We start from the raw sequence: 20,903 nt of genomic DNA, 5'->3' as shown, positions 1-20,903 counted from the left end.
CCAACATTATAAGTTTTGGGGAAAGAAGGAACTGTTTTCCTGCAACTTCAAACATGATCTGCGAGATACGTTGCCACCAATTAGTCAAAATAGGACAGGACCATATTATATGTGTTATTGAACCTACCTCCCCATTACATCTCCAGCATTTATCATCTGGTGAAATATTAAGCCTATACATTTTTGGGGGGGTCCAGTGCCATCTGTGTAGTATCTTAGCCTGTATGAACCTATTCCCCATTTCTCGGTAGGCTGTATTCAGATTTTCTACACATGAGTTCCATTCTTCCTGTGAGATCTCTGTTTCTAATTCTAATTCCCATTGATGTTTCACTTTGCTCAGGGGGTCTGAGGTTTGATCTAATAAAATATGGTAGATTTTGGGAGCCAATCCTTTCCTACCAAGCTGTCTACTTAAAAGTTGTTCCACAGGGTTAGCAGTTGGGCATATAAGGGGTCGCCCCAGCCACTTTGTAAGAGCACTCTGTATTTGAAGGTGTCTAAAAAATTGCGATTTCGGTAGACCATATTTCTCTGATACCTGCGCAAAACTCAAAAAACATTTTGTGTGCTCATCAAAAAGATGAGTTACATGTTTAATACCCGCCATACTCCATTGTTCCCAAAAAATTGTTTTGCCACCAATTTGAATATCCCTATTATCCCAGATTGGGGCCTGTGGCAATTTACGAAGTTCCCAGTGACCTGCTCCAAGTAGTTTAAACCAAGCCTCTCGGGTGACAGTAATTGTTGGGTGGTCCAGTGATTATTCCTGTTAATGGAAGACATTTTAGAATTTTGGTCTGAAGCTCATACTAGGCTAGGTTGTTTCTATTCCCCAAGAATTTGTACTGAAAATATCCCAAAAAAGGAGTTCTGCCATATTAGTGCAAAGATAATAAAACAAATACTAAAGGAATATGATTCAGGGTTCTTATAAAAATAATAGGGCAGTTCTCATGTTACAACGATACAATGACCCACATGGAACATCAAATCGCTTATTCCGAGGGCAAGGTTAATAAAATGTATGCATGCCAATATAATTAATGATTTGAGCTGAACTGCACACCAACGTCATGTCATTTATTTATTATTATTTATTTATTAGCAGACGCCCTTATCCAGGGCGACTTACAATCGTAAGCAAATACATTTCAAGTGTTACAATACATTTATCTGAACTATAAAATTCAGAAAGCACATCAAATTGCTAGATACAGTAGGTAGGAGTGATGTCATTGACAACTGGTGGAACTATAGCCCCCGATTTCTGATAATTGAGATATAAAACAGATCGCATGTTTCATGCAATTCAATTCGGACATATACATACAAGGTTTCATCATAAGAGTGGTTCAGTGGTCACTTAGTAAGCTTACAGAGTAAAGGTCCATGCAGATGTACAGTAGTCAAATCAATAGTAATCAGATATGAAGATGTACTCACACTGATATTTCAAATGTGGTCTTGGGCTGTCACAGGCAGGGCAACTGGTATTGTAGAACAAATGTTTACTGCTTCAGTAGGATGTATCAACATCCAGTAATGGTTTGTTTAGATGTGTACACCCTCCAACGCGCACACACACACACACACACACACACACACACACACATCACAGCAGCCTGTCTGCCGACTGAGTGCATGTCCCTCTGAAGAAAGTCTTCTTAAGCATGTTTATCCATCATGTCTTTTAATTTGAGTTTGCCTGAAGCCAGTATGAGACTTTATAGTGGTGAGGACTGAGAGACAGTATCTCTTGTTTTTTGTTTAAAATTCCCGTTCAACCACTGGCTACTTGCAGTATGTGACACATAAGAGGGCATTTAATCTCCTTGTAAAACAAAATACACCATCTCAATTTGGAAAAATTTGGACGAAAATGTTAACTACAGACAGTTCGACAGCACGGGAGATACATTTCTCCCCTCATATCCTACAGTAGACTGACTGAGAGAGGTTGTTTATGGACTGACCACAGGTTCTCCAGGAGTCTTTAGACGACTGCACACATTTCCTTGTAAACAATCACCTCTCTGCAGTTTTTGGCTCTGATTGCTGACTTCCTGTAATCTACCACATTCCATACAGACGCATCCTGTGCAGCTGCTATCACAGTTTATACAATGTTCACAGCTATGTACACTTTCTTCTTAGTATTTGTTGACTGACTACAGCTCTGTTCACCTGACGTATCAGGTATGTCATTTTTAATAGGTTGTTGAACTGTTGATATTTATAAATGTTTTATATGGGTTTGCTATGTGGAATGTAACTAAAGTTGAAGTAGTCCAGAATACACATTGCAGTGGTTTACACTGATCAGTGCAGGATCAGTGTTTCCTTTGGAGCTCTACACTTTTCTTTGTCATTTTCATCTCCATGTTTCTTTCTTTTGTCTTACTCTGTTGTGTTTATGTCATTGCACAATTGTCTCATACACAGGGTGGTTCAAATCAGGTTGCCCGGTCGCAAAATGCAACCTTTAATTTTAATATGGCCAGTAGATTTTACTGTAAACTCGCCACGTTGGCAACTAAGCATTTACTGCGCGTACAACAGAACTTTGGCTCTATAATAAAGGCTTTCTGCTTCAAAACTGGCTGAATCTCCACCGCCTCTCTTGATCTCGCAGAGCCAGTCCTTTTCTTGTTTCCATAGTAACATGCACCAGCCAGTCAAGTTATGGTAGAACAGTGGAAATGATCATTCCTCGTTCTGCTTTGTCTGCAGCTTTGCCAACTGTAATAAAAAAAATAAAAAATAAATCTTTAAAAGCAAATAGATTTTTTTTTTTTTTTCTAACTTCAGATAGTATATTGACAACAAGGGAGGAAGGGAGTGCTGATTTGTCTGTGCAGCCCAGACAGGGAGATTCAAAACAACAGGACAGCTTTTAAAAATGTCTCTGTGCTGCCAGAGACCTGCACCGCTGCAGGCCATTGATCAGGCTGCATTTTTGTGGTTATCACTGATTTCACGATTTCCATGAAATGTACCCATTGTTGTGTAATGTAGTTCCCTGTGAAAATTCCCATTTCTGAAAGAATAGTGTAAATATACATTTTTTTTTTTTGTATTTTTAAATTTAGTCGTTGCCAATTATTTTTATTATTTTCTCCCAATTTGGAATGGCCAATTATTTTATTAAGCTCAGCTCACCGCTACCACCCCTGCGCCCTCGGGAGGGCGAAGACGAACACACACTGTCCTCCGAAGCGTGTGCCGTCAGCCGACCGCTTTTTTTTCACACTGCGGACTCACCATGCAGCCACCCAAGAGCTACAGCGTTGGAGGACAACGCAGCTCTCGGGCAGTTTACAGGCAAGCCCGCATGTGCCCAGCCAGACTACAGGGGTCGCTGGTGCGCGGTGAGCTGAGGGACACCCTGGCCGACCTAACCCTCCCTCCCCCCAGGCGGCACTTGGCCAATCGAGCGCCGCCCCCTGGGAGCTCCCGTCCTCGGTCGGCAAAGGAATAGCCTGGACTCGAACTCGCGACGTCCAGACTATAGGGCGCATCCTGCACTCTAGGCAAGTGCTTTTACTGGATGCGCCACTCGGGAGCCCCCAATATACATATTTTTATCACTTAAAAATAAATAAGGCAATGCATCAAAGTTTGGAAATACTTATGCTAAAGATCTCTCTGTCCACATTTCACATGTCTGTTGTTATTTTTACATTTGTTGTCGGTCAACAACAGCGGAGGAATACAGTCAGGTTGCTGCTGGCGAGCGGTGCAATGCGGTCCCTGGACCTAAAACAACTCCCTCCTTTCCCCTTGTGCAATGCAACACCTCCTCCCCTTTAGAACACCAACCCCCTCCCCCCTTGTCCAGTTTTCTCCCTCTGGATTCTTGTGGGTGGGTTGGCAGGCAGGTTGGTCGGGGTTGTGGTAGAGGTGGTCCCCTCGCCGCCTCCTTCGGCCATGGTGGTCCTGGGTCTTCTGGCAGGGGTGCCCATTTAACCCCTCTTGTGACCCCTGGGCTTTTGCAAGGGGGTGCCCTTTTAACCCCCGTGGTTGCCTCTGGTTTTCTGTAAAGGGGTCCCCGTTCAACCCCCTTGGCACTCGGGCAGGCGGCGCCTCCCTCTTTGGCACTCGGGCAGGCGGCGCCTCCCTCTGTGGCACTCGGGCAGGCGGCACCTCCCCCTGTGGCGCTGTAGATGGCACCGGCTCCTTTGCTCGCCTCCGGGAACGGCCGCTCCTCCCCTTATTTTGTTTTGGGACAGGCAGTTCCGTTTTCTCCAGTCTTTGGACAAGCAGCTCCTCTCTTGGAGGGGGGCAGCACACCACCCTGTGCCCTAACTCCCCGCAGGCAAGGCACCAACCATGGTCCTATGTTCTCAACACCAGTAAATAAAGAAAGATAGACAGGTTTAGTTTTGAATTAACCCTTGTTTGCAACATTTTATTCCATTAATCATTTTACAGTGTTGTTTGTCGTTTTTAGTTAAACTGCTAGAAACTATTCAATTTTTCAAAATTTCAAAAATTTCAAAAGTAAAAATTAACAGAGCGTAAAATCAAGTTATACATCCCACATCACAGCTGTCTTAATTTTTTTATTATTTATTTATTTTTTTAATCATACAGAACAATCGTAGGATGTCAAACGGGTAACAAATGAAATACTATTATATATAAGGCCATTTGATGCGTCAAGTTCAGACAACAGTAACACTGTTGCTCTTCTCTATGTTTGTCTCTCTAGTTAAGCTACATATTATTGCTGTTTTATGTGTTATTGTATATGTAACTCCCTCCATGTACATTGTCTAGAGCTACCTTGAGTAAATCAGTTTTACATATGTTCATTTTAAACACTTTCTGTTTGGACACACAATTTCTCATGCAAGCACTAGACGTTAGATTGTTAGATGTGCAAAGTGAGCTCTTGTCGTCTAGCAATTCTCTTCATGCTCGGTAGGTCTTATCACGACAAACACTTGAGACTCAAATGTAAACCTGTGTTTCAGAACTAATGAACGGTTTTGGTGGTCCCACTACACATGACAAAACAAGCACTGATCTGAAAAAGACCACTAACAATGTTCATGTAAAGGTATTTTAATTATACATAATAAGGCCTCGGAACTGAGTTGTTTGTAAGCACTGTTTAAGGTTTATTATGTTGTACATACTAATGAATGTTTGATTTTTTAAAACTACACTCTGCAGAAGCTATTTAAAATGCAGGTCTGTTCATTAAAACCCATATTAAAATCCCTCTGCCAGCTGATGGATTTGGAATAGCAGTTTTAAGAGCACTCCAGGCTGTTTGCTGATTAACTCCTGAAACCACAATGAGGTTACATTGTTACGGACACAGCTGTGGTGTATAGGAATGCTAGGCTAAGGCTTTCTGCTCTTATGCCATGCTTGTATTTTATAGAACTGTAAGTAAGTCTGAGCGTTTTAGGATTTTGCTGATTTTACTGTGGGTTTAATTGATTTTCACTTTAGGGTTAATACAAAAAAGAAAATAACTTGCTTTAAAAAGATGCTGCAGTAACCATAGGCACAGGGGGCGCTAGCACTATTGTTGCAGGAACTTGATACAGCCCAAGTCTGACGATACCAGTAAACCACAAGATTAAGTACAGAGCAATAGAAAATAGTAGTGATGTTACAAATTATATAATTTACCTGATGTTTTATTTGTAAATGTTACAAAACTGATGTGTTTGAAAGAAAAATGGAATACAATATACAAAGTGTTGGAAGCAATAAAAATATATTTTTGGTGCAGTATTCTTTTCTGAATGAGTTAGCAAAACACTTTCAATACATTTACACCATCACCAAGTGAGTAGTATTATTATTATTATTATTATTATTATTATTATTTATGTATTTCTTAGCAGACACCCTTATCCGGGGCGACTTTACAGTCGTAAACAAAATTACATTTCAGAAATCACAGTACAAGTAATAATACAATTAAGAGCAAGATAAATACAATGACTTGGTGTGGCAATGTGCCTCGCCCCTGTGTGCATATTATGTGTTGTATGTTGCGTGCGTGTGTTAATGTTGGTGTATAGATTGGTACACGGGATATAAACGGGTCTGTGTTTCACGTGTGATTTAAAAAGGTAGATTTATATTTAGGCACGAGGAGGGCACAAATCACTTCACGTGCTGGTTAAATGTAATATGTGAGCACGGGGTTGCACAGAATTAATTCACGTGCTGGGATTCAAGTGAATAATTAATTAGTAATTGAATCCCAGCACAACAGTATATATAGATGCACATTTCATTCAGTCGTGGTTGGGTGTTCGGTGAGTGGAGAACAGGAGAGAGAGAAGGAGAAAATAAAACAAAGTAAGAACGTAAATTAGAAGTGTTTTTCACTCACCGTGTTTGTTAGTCTGTCTGTTTAAGTGTTTAGTCCGTTTTGTTTGTCTGTTTATTTTGGCGCAAGTGCCGTGTCCTGTGTTTTGTCTGTTCAAACCTTTTATTTTCTGTTCTGTTTATTAAATGCTGAGCGAAAGCATTCGCTCAGCTTCACCAAACCACACCTCTCTGTCTGTTTATTTCCTGCTTCTGGTCTGACGCCACCCACTCCGGCCGTCTTTGTGACACTTGGGTTCTAGCAAGTACAAGTATGACAAAATACCATTCAATAACGGAGCAGATAACAGTGTCAGTGATAGTTACATCAGGATATAATTAAATACTAACATACATTTACCTGGAAGCACTTACATTTTATTATTAACCTTAATTCACTATTTAAACAAATGTATGAATATCCTTTACAAAAAACACACACACACACATTCTGCCATGATGTATATTCAGTGGTACAGTAGTGGAAACAAGTGTTCAATTTGTACTACCTGAACTGCATTACTATATATTAATAGAAAACAGACATTTGCCAAAATTGCAAGAACTGAAAACTAAAATCGGGTCCAATTGAAATCTGAAAACGCACAGGCTTAATAATAAGACTCTACGCATGGTTTATTAACTTATATATCATAAAATCATATATTCTACTCGGGATTAAACATAAAAAACGACTTTAGAACTGTGCCGTATGTTCTATGCTACGGATGACTTTATGCACAAAATCAGATATCATACGTGATGTAAAATAAGTCAAACATTTAGTTCATTGAGTTGCATTTGGAGAATCCAAATCGTATTTGTGGTGGGATGTGGAAGTGAGTAACAACGGAGTCCTGGGGTTTAGGTGCAACACTTCTCTTTACTGGTGCCGTGTCACAAAGACGGCCAGAGTGGGTGGCGTCAGACCAGAAGCAGGAAGTAAATAAACAGAGAGATGTGGTTTGTTTAAGCTGAGCGCGTGATCGCGCTCAGCATTTAATAATTAACAGCACAGAAAATAAAAGGTTGGAACAGACAAAAACACTGGACACGGCACTTGCGCCAAAATAAATAGACAAACGGACTAACACTAAACAAACGGTGCACGGAGAGACAAACAAACACGGTGAGTGAAAACACTTTACGTTTACGATTTTACTACTACTTATTCCTCTCTCTCTCTCTCACCCGTTCTCCTCTTCCGAACACCCAACCCCCAGTGAGTGAAAACATGCAGCTTTTATGCAGTTGTACCGAGATTCGATTGCTAGTCAATCATTCAATTGGAATCTCGGTACAACTGCACGTGAATTAATTAAAGTGCAATTCCCCGTGCTCGCATATTACTTTTTACTTGCACGTGATGTGATGTGCCATCCCCGTGCCTAAATACAAATACACAATTTAAATACACGTGAAACACAGACCCGTTTATATCCCGTGTACCAATGACTATACACCAACATTTACATACGCACGCATACATACACACAGAACAAGCAAAATACACACAGATGCACACAGGGGCGGGGCACATTGCCACATATACCCCCCCTTGTGCGCAGCACACATGGCCTCAACGGCCACCTCCCCCCTTAAATACCCAGCAGTCCAGGCCAAAGTCTCGGGCTGGGAAGGGAGGCTTCAGTGGGCCCATGGCTGGAAATGCTGTCAGCTCCCCTGCCGGTAGTGGCACGGCTGACAGCATGCTGGTCCTGTCCTGCAGCGAAAAAGCTGCGGGGGCAGGTGGTCCCCCGACCTCCCCCTTCTTCGTAGCCGGCAGCTCCCTCCTGTGGGGCTCCGGCCACAAGAACTCCTGCAGCGAAACTGCTGCTGGGGAAAGTGGTCTCCAGACCTCCTCCCCCTTCTTCGTGGCCGGCAGCTCCCCTTTCTGGGGCTCCGGCCACCGTACTCCCTGCGGAGGTACGGGCAGCAGAGGCAGCTCCTGCTCCTCTGCTCCTGGCGGTGGTGGAGGCAGAGGCAGCTCCAGCTCCTCTGCTCCTGGCGGTGGTGGAGGCAGAGGCAGCTCCAGCTCCTCTGCTCCTGGCGGTGGTGGAGGCAGAGGCAGCTCCAGCTCCTCTGCTCCTGGCGGTGGTGGAACCAGCAGGTATTCACCCTCTGCTGGTGGAGGTGGGAGGGGCCAGCAGTCCTCCCACTGCGGTGGAGGTGGAACCAGCAGGTATTCACCCTCTGCTGGTGGAGGTGGGAGGGGCAAGCAGTCCTCCCACTGCGGTGGAGGTGGAACCAGCAGGCATTCACCCTCTGCTGGTGGAGGTGGGACCAGCAGGTATTCACCCTCTGCTGGCAGCTTGGGTCCTAGGGCTGTGGAAGCCCCGACTTCCCTCTCTTCGGGCTGTGGACGCACCGACTCCTCCCTTTTGGGCTGTGGACGCCCCGACTCCTCCCTGTTGGGCTGTGGACGCACCGACTCCTCCCTGTTGGGCTGTGGACGCACCGACTCCTCCCTTTTGGGCTGTGGACGTTCGGGCTCCCCCCACTCAGGCGTAGGACGTTCGGGCTCCTCCCACTCAGGCGTAGGACGTTCGGGCTCCTCCCACTCAGGCGTAGGACGTTCGGGCTCCTCCCACTCAGGCGTAGGACGTTCAGGCTCCTCCCGCTTGGGCTGTGGACGCTCAGGCTCCTCCCGCTTGGGCTGTGGAGGCAAAACCAGCAGGAATTCTTCCTCTGCTGGTGGAGACGGGGACAGCAGGCATTCTTCCTCTGCTGGTGGGACTGCTACCTGGGCTGCTGTTCCACTTATAATTGCCTCCAGGTAGCTGAGGACCAAACCCACACCTTCCTCCCAGGTGCTTACGGTCTGCTCCCTTGCATAAGCCTCCCATCGTTCCCTATCCATAAACTGCAGGAACTGGACGACTACTGGTATAGACTGGGCCTCCAGCCCAGCATTTTCCAGCATCCAGTCCCGCACTTTGATGGCGTCTTCTGCCATTTTTTTATTTTTTTTTATTTTATATATTTTTTTTTAAATCCAAAACTGCGGTTCCTGCTCTGGCCTGAGTCCTGGAGGCGCTGTCGATCCCACGCAGGACACCACGTGTCACAAAGACGGCCGGAGTGGGTGGCGTCAGACCAGAATCAGGAAGTAAGACACAGAGAGATGGGGTTTTTGGTGAGGCTGAACGCGTGATCGCGTTCAGCATTTAATAAACAGAACAGAAAATAAAAGGTTTGCAACAACAAAAACACTGGACACGGCACTTGCGCCAAAATAAATAGACAAACAAAACGGACTAACACTAAACAAACGGTGCACGGAGAGACAAACAAACACGGTGAGTGAAAACACTTTACGTTTACGATTTTACTACTACTTATTCCTCTCTCTCTCTCTCACCCGTTCTCCTCTTCCGAACACCCAACCCCCAGTGAGTGAAAACATGCAGCTTTTATGCAGTTGTACCGAGATTCGATTGCTAGTCAATCATTCAATTGGAATCTCGGTACAACTGCACGTGAATTAATTAAAGTGCAATTCCCCGTGCTCGCATATTACTTTTTACTTGCACGTGATGTGATGTGCCATCCCCGTGCCTAAATACAAATACACAATTTAAATACACGTGAAACACAGACCCGTTTATATCCCGTGTACCAATGACTATACACCAACATTTACATACGCACGCATACATACACACAGAACAAGCAAAATACACACAGATGCACACAGGGGCGGGGCACATTGCCACATGCCACCACACACAGAAACTAGTGCACTAAAAGTATATACAAAAACACCACGTCGGTCTCTTGCCGTCTTTTCTTCCTGTTCCTAGATTTAGCTCCACAGTCGCCGTCCCAACCCCTTGGGTTCTCTGGTTCGTGGCAGCCCTTAATCCTCCTGGGAAGGCAATTGGCAGGAGTCAGACATCCCCTCTTTCACCCAAATTATTCAAAACATAGAAACGGACCTGATCATGTGAAATTACAATCTATAAGATACATACAGTGTCGTGAAAAAGTATTTGCCCCCTGTCTGATTTTCTGCATTTTTGCACATTTTTCACATTGTATTTGGTCAGATTTTTTTGTGGGTTGTAGTAATATATAGAGGGAGTCAGAGAAAAAATGACACCAAACTTTGGTGCTTCTTTCATTTGTTTGGTGTGCAAGGTAATCAAACATGCAATCTTCAGGTGTGAACCCAATTAAAGGGATAATTAGGGTCAGCTGTTTGAATACTTTGGTTAACAACCAGGCCTGATTTGGGCCAGCCCTGCCCAGTATAAATCTGACTAACTTTGGCCCTTACCATCAGAGTGAAGTTGTCAGCACACAGGTTCTAGAGGCACATCATGCCACAAACAAAATAAATTCCTGAAGAACTCCGGAAAAAAGTTGTTGATGCCTATCAGTCTAGAAAGGGTTACAAAGCCATTTCTAAGGCTCTGGGGCTCCACTGAACCACAGTCCGAGCCATATTGTCCAAATGGAGAAAGTTTCGGACAGTAGTGAATCTACCCAGGAGTCTCCGTCCTGCCAAAATCTCTCCAAGAGCAAGGCGTAGAATTGTCCAGGAAGTCACAAAGAACCCTAGAACAACATCCAGGGATCTGCAGGCTTCTCTCACCTTGGCTAAGGTCAGTGTTCATGACTCCACCATCAGAAAGACACTGGGCAAAAATGGGATTCATGGCAGAGTAGCAAGGTGGAAACCATTGCTCACTAAGAAGAACATGAATGCTCGTCTCAAGTTTGCCAAAAAGCACCTGGAGGATCCTCAAGAGTTCTGGAACGATGTTATATGGACAGGAGTCAAAAGTGGAACTTTTTGGCCCACATGGGCCCCGTTATGTCTGGCGAAAACCAAACGCTGCATTCCACAGTAAGAACCTCATACCAACGGTCAAGCATGGTGGTGGGTAGTGTCATGGTTTGGGAATGCTTTGCTGCATCAGGACCTGGACGCCTTGCCATCATTGAAGGAACCATGAATTCTCTCTGTATCGGACAATTCTACAGGAGAATGTCAGGCCATCTGCCCGTGAGCTGAAGCTGAAGCACAGCTGGGTCATGCAGCAAGACAATGATCCGAAACACACAAGCAAGTCTACATCAGAATGGTTGAAGAACAAGAAATTTAAAGTTTTGGAATGGCCTAGTCAAAGTCCAGACCTAAACCCCATTGAGATATTGTGGCAGAACCTGAAATGAGCAGTTCATACTCGAAAACCCACAAATGTCACTGAGTTGAAGCAGTTCTGCATGGAGGAGTGGGCCAAAATTCCTCCATGGCGCTGTGAGAGACTAATCAATAACTACAGGAAGCGTTTGGTTGCAGTTATTGCTGCTAAGGTGGCGTAACCAGTTATTGAGTCTAAGAGGGCAATTACTTTTTCACACAGGGGCATTGGGTGTTGCAAAACTTTCTTTAAAAAATAAATGAAATATGTATACATTTTTGTGTTATTTGTTCACTCAGGGTCCCTTTTATCTAATATTAGGTTTTGGTTGAAGATCTGATAACATTCAGTGTCAAAAATATGCAAAAATGCAGAAAATCAGACGGGGCAAATACTTTTTCACGGCACTGTACATTCTTTACTTACTTCCACAGTCTCCATGATGTCTCTGTTTCTCTGTAATACCAGTTAATAGGGAATAGGCTTATGCTAATAAATCAAATTATTACAATGACCACATAAGAATTTCCAAAACGGCTCTACTCTTGGGTAAATTATTGGCGAATATTAATGATACTTGGACATACCTTTTTACATTTTACTTTTTTTTTTTTTTTTTTAATTTAAACCAGCTGTTTAAACTCAAAATTTAACATTCCACTATGGTTGTATTTGTCCATATTTAAAAAAAGTCTTTTTATTCACTTTTGGACAGAATTATCACCAAAGTGCAATTTTCACAACATTTTTGTAAGTAACATTACATTGTTATATCTGGTCTCACAGACCCTGATTGGAACAGATCTTGCTGGACTGCCTTAACTAAGGTTTCATTTAATTAATCCAAGGTTTGTCCTAATCAGGGTCTGTGAAACCAGCCGCTAATGTTTCAAACTAATAACAAACAACCCACAACTTTCATTTAAGGGGTGAAAAAGTGGTTTGTTATTTATATAGTATCATTAACATTGTTGATTGTCTTCCCTTTTTGAAAAAAAAAAAAATATATATACAGTATATAAAATACACACACAGTGTACGTGTGTTTTATTTATGCATGCATGTTATGCACTGATAATCTAACTGGACTGTTTTTTTTTTTTTGTTTTAGATTTATAAAAACCTTTGGACTGCAGTTCTTCAGGGCAGTAAGGTGCTTGAGAGACCATCTTGGTGGAAAGAGTTCTGTGACAATAAGCCGACCTTGGGTAGCCTACGGGCAAAGCTGTAGTACCCACCAGCATCTTGAAGGCTTAGCAAGGTCTACAACCAAGATGAGCAGTCAGTGAGGCACTCTGAAAACACTAACAATACGTAGGAGTTTCATTGAAAGCCCAGGAGACATAAGGGATGCTTTGTGACCTGGGCTGCTGATTTAATCCAGGAAATTCCTATGAATCATGCTGTGGTTAAGCATATTGAAACAAGGTGTTCTGTTTAATTAAAAATGGCTACATTCACAAGGCCTTGTTTTCCATAATTCTGTTGAGACATTTGTGTAATCGGACATCTGTAATTTGTTAAAAGATGTTTATCTCACAGACTAATACATTTAAACATCTTCAGTTTAATTCTATTATCCAGACTCACACAGTGAGTATATTAGTCATTTTTAGAATATGATGAAGTACTTGTGAATTACAATGTTTTACTGTAAAAGAAAGCCAATAAATGGAAAAATAATGTATAGTGGCAAACTATGGAATTAGCTTCATTTTAGTTTTTAAGTAACAGTAGGATGCAATGTGCATCAAGTGTTTTTTTGTATAAAATTATCTGTTAATTCAAAGATTACATTATATAATAAGTTTAAAAATATGCTATGTTTTTCTTAGTACCCATATGTGGTATATGTAATTTGATGCATATGACTAATACACTGTGTTTTATCTGTTAAGTAACAGGAATACTAAAACTGAATCATCATCTTATTAGCATTGCTAAACCTTGAACCTCCATATACACACTGGCACATGTTTTACAAAACAAGTTGTTTATTTAAACTAGAATACCTGTTTATAAACAAAAGTTTAAAATATAGTCACGAGTAATAAGATGTAAAATTGAATTACTGTCTCTTGGAAGCTCTTAGGCACCATGGAAACCAAGCACATGTAAAACGGAAACTAAATATGGTGATTATCACATGTAATAGATACAATGCAGGCTTTCTTAGAAGGCAAGGACATTATCTGACACATTTGTCTACTTTGGTAAGGCATCATTTTTACACCTTAGGTCTAAATGAAATAAGCGTGGCTGCCTGTAGGTGCTTTGAGGGTCCAAAGTCACTTGTTGCCCATGTATCTGTATGAAATCAAATGAGTGCTGGACAAGATCAACAGTTTGCAATTAATATTTGCAATTCAGACTAACTTTCTCACTGTTAATAATGCTCTTTTAAAAAAAAAAAAAACTATTATGTAACCATCTAAAATTGCCACTGTAATAAAGACAAAACATACAATTCCTACTTGCTCTCTCTTATTCTTTTTCTTTTTTTCTATTGTGTTCCATCACCTTGATTGTGGTGGAAAAAAACTTCAGAAAAGCCTGATTTTTAAATATATATTTTTTCATGAGTAGTATTTTGATTTGATGGGACTACACATCTTTATTGCCGCTTGTAAAATTCTAAAATAGAAATATTTTAAAGCAACGCTGCTTCCAAAATGAGCTTATTTATATAAACTTTTATTATACTAAGAAAAAAGAAAATCAATTATACTTTAGTAACTTTATTGGGCTTCTTCCCTCCTGGTCCAGGCTGTAATTTTAGAGACATTTACACAAAAGGTTTGTTTCCAAGTGAACATATCTTAGTTAATCTGTAAACACTTTAGTGGGGGTGACTGTTTAGTTCTTTAACAGAACACATTCAGCAATATTTTTTAAACCAATAAATTCCTCAAGCACTATAGGATATACATGCACTGTAAAAACAATACACAAATTTTTTTTTTTTTTTTTTATTATTATTATTATTTTAGTCGATGGTATACAGCAAAGGTAATGTTCACCATTTAGTGTGTGACAGACAGACAGAAGGACAATTGATATGATCAGTGCATGAGGACACCCATTCTTTTGGTGGTGGTGCCTTTCAAAATATTGCTTTGTGGAGTCATATAGAAAACTTAAATAGTTGTTACAGAAGTCAACAACCGACTAGAGCTGGTTCATGGTTATCAGACAAAACAGACTTAACTTTTTTTTCAATTATTAGTTAATTAATAGGGCCCATTGCTGCTAAAGGTAAACTTAATGTATCCTGCTCTTGGTGTGCAGTTACTTTCAATTAGTTGAAAAACATGAAGATGTGTGACATGTCAAGTAATGTTAAACAACCCATTTAAAAGAAAATAGGCACAAATGGTTGATTGCATTCGTGATGTTGAGACTTCTTAATGTGAGTTTCATTTCAGGAAGGCGTATCCATCAATAGTTCAACACGTCCTCAAAGATATAACATATTTCAAAGTTTACTGACACATTATGTCCTTCAAAGTTAAACGCTCTTACAAATCCTACATGCTTACCACATTTACTCACTTTTTTTTAGCACATGTGGCTTTTGGTGACCTGCTGGAAAATGACAGATGTGAACCATAAACTCCGAAAGAAAAGAAAATAGAAACTGTTATTACAATTAAATGCATTATATAAACCTTATTGACAAATATGAAAAAATGAATTATGCTAATAAGGTATTGAATCACACTTAACTTTGTCCAAGAGCACTGGATTATTATTTTTTTTTTTATTTAACACATCTTTATCCAAGGTGACTTACAGAGACTAGGGTGTGTGAACTATGCATCAGCTGCAGAGTCACTTACAACTACGTCTCACCCGAAAGACGGAGCACAAGATGGTGAAATGACTTGCTCAGGGTCACACAATGAGTCAGTGGCTGAGGTGGGATTTGAACCGGGGCCTTCCTGGTTACAGCCCATTTTTTTAACCACGGGACCACACAGCCTGCTGTTGCTTTCACATTGAAGGCACAATGTACTGAATCCCTTTGCTCTTCTTGTGCAGGATATTACAGACACCACATCTCTGGTGGTGCTTTCATGTTCGATTGAACATTGTAAATGGTTGCACTTGTGTAGGTCTTCCTTGTTCCAAGGGAACATGGTTTGGTACACACAGATAGTTTGTGTACCTGGGAACCATAGGACTACTATGGAATGTGCAATTTACATAGCTGAAAGCATTTAAAACTTTAAATAAAGGACACATGCTTGCTGGAATCTGCTACCATCCAGATAAGCCAGGGGTCTTACAAAGATATGATGAAGTATGCAAACAAGCAAACAACGTTGCCATGCAATGTTTATCTTGTGGGGGGGGGGACATGAAAGCATTATGGAGTGTTTAGTTGCTGAAGTTTCTTAATTCTGATGTATATATAATGTGTGTGTGTGCTATAATCTTGGAGACCAATATGGAATGTGTGCATGGCATGTGTGTCACACTGCCTCATGTATAAAAGCCTTCACTTACATGCATGCCTCAGTGTTGTTTTATTGCCTGTCTGTGTGAAATGCAGATGATCCAAGCTAACAGATGGTAATGTTCCCTTGTATTCAACCCCAGTTACAGAAGGTAACCTTTAAGTCCCTTTCATATGCGCCATTTCCATTCATTGTTGTTGACGATCCTATTGCTAAGATGTTTCGCAAAAGAAGACTAAATGGATCGAGAAGCACAGATGGACAGACAAGCGCTATCGTCTCTCCAAACATTAAAAACCTAAAACAGTAAAACATCTGCTAGGGTCTAATAAATCACACTGATCCATAAAGCAAATAGACTTCCTCAAATACCCACAGACAAGCTCCCTGAACTGTGTTCCTGCGTAGTATATCACATATCTACTCTGCATATACATCTATTAAAGCAAACGAATATTTAAAAAAGGTTTCTTTTTCAATGACAGTATAGGGGATAACCAGTTACTTAAGCAGTAGATATACTCTTGCATCAATTTGTCAGGATAAAGGCGTCTGCTAAATAAACAAATAATAATAATAATAAAACTAAATTATATATATTGTTGGTTTAAAGATGTGAATCATCCATTTAACACTGAATGTTTCTAGAATGTATGATACATTGATCTGTCAAATGGCATTGTTATGTGATGTTATCTACATTGTGAGGTCAATGGAGAGGGGGGGGGGGGGTAGTAAAGTATTTAGTCCACAGAAGTGTCCTTTGTTTCCTTGACATCCTATCTTGGCCTACATGTCTTGACCTTGGCAATTTAAGAAACGGTTTGCTGACATGGTGCCAGACACTTCTTTCAGCACACATACTTAAAGTCAATGGCCTTTAAAACATTTGTTAACAAAATAATGTAGGGTTTTAGCAATAGAACAAAAAAAAAACTTGTACCTGAAGTTTCTTGCAAACCTATATTTTATAGAACATAGTGGTTAAATCTTCAAATACAGACCACAGTTAAAATACTAGTGTTACACATGTACTATTGCACTACTGATATGTAATTTTAGATATAACTTGTAATCCTAACTTGTTGCATCATATTTCATGTTGTATTTTAGTAGTATTATTTGCACTTATTGTAAGCTGTACTGTATTTAACTATTAATCTTGCACTGTAAAACTGTACTGCCCTGTAGCACCTGTGAATCACCTTGGATAAGGGCATCTGCCAAATAAATAAATAATAATAATACAAATAATATTTTTTATTTTTTTTACCAATACTGAGTGTTGTCAAATATACTGGGTTGGCAGCACCTACAAGACAGCATAGAAACAATGCTCTGTGACGGGGAGCCCCACCCATATACAGTATATATATATATATATATATATATATATATATATATATATATATATATATATATATATATAGTGTGCTGTTTTTGCGATTTATTTTGTATTATTATTATTATTATTATTATTATTATTGTTTTATATATATATATATTAAAAACCTTGTGAGGATGCATGGCTGATCAGCTACTGATTATTTAACTAGCTGACAGTCACGCATCCTTATTAAACTCGTGCAGACTATGGCCGAGGGGTAATAAGATAATTAATTAATAGCTAGTTAATCCCTTGGCCAGAATATAAAAGCCTGCAGCTGTCTGGACTCAGGGAAGAGGGGTTCAGAGTTTGAGAACGATAGCAGAGACAGGAGGTAAAGAGATAAAGAGATAAAGAGATAAAGAGATAAAGAGATAATGATTGTTAAGCGTGCTGGTTTAAACACCAGCACGAGACTTATTTGTTATTTGTTTATTCGTTTGACCAACGCGCCTTTTGTTTTGTGTCTTTTGTGTTTGTTTAAATCTTTTGCTTGTTTTATTATTTAATAAAATAACTGAACGCTGTTGCATTTCAGTTTGCCCCGCCATTACTTGTTTTGGTTTCTGTTCGTCACCGCAGCTGCGCACTGCAGCCATCCTGTTCACAAGCTCACATTCAAAACGCTGCTCAGGTTGATTGGCCAGTAGCCCTTCATTAGCCCCATCCTTAATTACTGATAAACAGTAGGTGGGTAGTCAATACATTGCAGTATTAAAAATCTAATTCCCTCCATGACCAAGTGCTTCCACCTGTTGACAGACCCCTGCTTTGTCATAGTTGGTATACACATGAGGGGCTTGCAATTATCACTTGTGTGAGATTTATAACAAAAAAAGAAAGGTTTCAGCTTTTCCTATATGAAAAACACACACATTATGGTAAAGGTGAATTCGATATTTTTATTGGTAGTTTATTTGAAGCTGGTGGAGAATACTTATCGAACGCTCCTTGCAGATACTGTACTTCAATGCTGTACTTCCAGTCAAATTCCCAATATCTGATTAATTGTTTTTCCTACAAGGACTTAAACTCCCAGAAGCAATGGGAAGTACAACATGAAAGAAAATTGAAAATACTGAACATTCACCAAATTTATTGTTTATAAAGCTATGAAAAAAATACTTTTAAAAATGAAATGCATGTTTAACATAATGTGTGCCTCCTTCATACAGGAAAAGGTGAGCTCTACCAAGTGATGGTAATAGTAGATAACATTTACTGGAATTCTTGTGTTAGCTATGTGTACTTTAATACTTTAAAGCGTAATTACGGTTTCTGATTTTAGGTTTTAACCGATAAAAATGGATTAAACACCCCTTAAATAAGAAGTGACTGGTGTTTTTATAAACAATGGAAAGAACACCGGAGACTTCAACTTTTTTTATTTTAACTGTTGGTATTAGAGCGATTACCAAAACGGGAGATGACCCAAGGCCAACCTTATAACTCATTGGCTAACAAGTGTTCCAACATGTGCAAATATGTCACCATACGAGCACAGCCTGGAACTATCTGCCTAATTCACCTGACTACCAATTCCCCTTGGCTGGGGAGCGGAAGGCTTGGGGGTAACATTTCATAAGCACAATAAGCACTCCAGGGTGTTAAACTGTGCTCCAAAATATGCATGTCTTGTTTTTTATATCTTGTGTTTATTTAGCCGGATAATTGGTATGAGATGATTGAGATGACCTTGGAAGCAGTCCCAAAAAGTCTTCCAAGACATTTTTCATTTCACAGTAATTATGTAAGTAGTCTAATGGCAGAACAAACTCTCCTGGTTTGGTACCGCATACTGAAAAAAATAATAAGTAAAACTCATTTTCCATATAAAGGCTTTTATAAGAGTACTGTATTTATATTTAGCAATGCCAATCCAAACACTTTGAACTATTTACTTCTCCCCTATGCCATGCTGAAGTACAGCTGAGTTCATATCCTTTAAAGGTTTATTCAGGATATGCCCATTGTCTTTGTTTCATTGATGTCATTTAGCTCCATCAGATTCCCACTTGCCGCCATGAACCTGTCAGAAGTGATGGATTCTGTAAATACTGTCATCTTTTAAATCGTAGCTGGAGTGCCATCTGTTAATACAATATGCAGTGCTTACAGGTAGCAAAAGGCAATTGACAGCATCTATTTTACAGCTATCAACAGCTTGTAATAATCCAAAATGAATTTGCCGGTTCCCATCCAAATCCTGTTTCATGAGGTTTCAGTGTGACAGCCAAATGTCTCCACATCCTGACTGTCGGCTAATGTTTTCTCTACGATACACATGATATGCAGGACAATGGAATGTGGATCGGAAAATTATGTTCAATAGGAATAACCACGAAACAAAAAAGAATGGTCTTGACTGGTTTCATCCAATTGCTAATGGTAGCAGAGTGCCTTATAAAAGTTAATTATGGACTGTGGCTGGGCAGTAGTAAGTATGGCAAGGATGGGGTTAAATATATCCCTGCCAACAATCACATGTCTGGCCATTCCCTAATTAGGTAACTGAGTGCTAATTGAGGAATTGCCACATTCAAAACATTTGTATTAGGAGTTCCGGGTGATTTTGAAACACCGCTACTCTTGTACATGGACCTTAAATTCCCTTTGAAGTAGAATATGTAGAAAATGCTATGGGTTTGGGAACCAACAAGTTTTTAGCTCTGAAAGCAGACTGTTTGTAGAAGCAGCACAAAGCTATAAATCCCCCTTACCATATCAAGTAATGGCACCACCAGCTGAAAGTTTTATGTTCCTGTATATGTTATGAAGTTATATTAAGCTTATGTAAAGAAGCTTTTCAAAAGTGTGTTGCTCTGGTGGCAGAATGTCTCCATAAAAGTGCTGACAAATGCTACGGTTCTTGCCAATTCCTCTTTCAAAATATATCCATTGTGATCAAGTGCTTTATATGTTAGTGTTCAAAACAAATGTGGCTTAAAGAAATATGTCTTAAACGCTTGTCATTATTTCTAGGAGTACAATTATACAGGATCATTTTTTTATATATTTATTTTTTAATTCATTTTAAGCAGCAGCAACATCTAAGACATCTTTATTACATCAGCCATGCAGTAAAATATTGCTAATCTAAAGTAGTCCAAATGTATAGACAGTATATAATATATATATATATATATATATATATATATACACTACCGGTCAAAAGTTTTAGAACACCCCCATTTTTCCAGTTTTTATTGAAATTTAAGCAGTTCAAGTCCAGTGAATAACCTGAAATGGTACAAAGGTAAGCGGTAAACTGCCAGAGGTTAAAAAAAAAAAGTTTAGGTTACCAAAACTGAAAAATAATGTTAATTTCAGAGATATACAAAAAGGCCTTTTTCAGGGAACAAGTAATGGGTTAACAACTTACAGCTGTTCTGCAGCAAATGAAGTAAATTAAGCCTTGAAAGTTGATGCTAACAATTCCTATAGGTGTCCCAACTTTTGTTGATTACTTACAAACCCTCTGTCTGTATAAAAGCAGTGTTGGAACAGACTGTGTTATTACCCCCTCTTAAGCATTATTTGGACAGTATTGTACTGTAGGAAGTA

At 40.0% G+C, this 20,903-nt stretch overlaps 1 protein-coding gene across 6 annotated transcripts in view; it reads left to right on the top strand.

The window, feature by feature from the left end:
* The window catches only part of acox3 (acyl-CoA oxidase 3, pristanoyl), a 66,362-nt gene extending 52,397 nt beyond the window's left edge, over positions 1 to 13,965 (top strand). For all 6 annotated transcript variants that reach the window (XM_059033369.1, XM_059033343.1, XM_059033353.1 and 3 more), the window contains one exon: positions 12,604 to 13,965. In XM_059033369.1, the coding sequence (XP_058889352.1) occupies positions 12,604 to 12,723 (120 nt within the window). In that variant the 3' untranslated portion in view covers positions 12,724 to 13,965. The remainder of the gene's footprint in view (positions 1 to 12,603) is intronic.
* Positions 13,966 to 20,903: the final 6,938 nt, after the last annotated feature.

The sequence above is a fragment of the Acipenser ruthenus genome, chromosome 1 (assembly GCF_902713425.1).
Source record: "Acipenser ruthenus chromosome 1, fAciRut3.2 maternal haplotype, whole genome shotgun sequence".
NCBI classification, from domain to species: Eukaryota; Metazoa; Chordata; class Actinopteri; order Acipenseriformes; family Acipenseridae; genus Acipenser; species Acipenser ruthenus.
The sequence above is the reverse complement of the archived record's forward strand: the minus strand, read 5'-3'. Positions and strand labels throughout refer to the sequence as shown.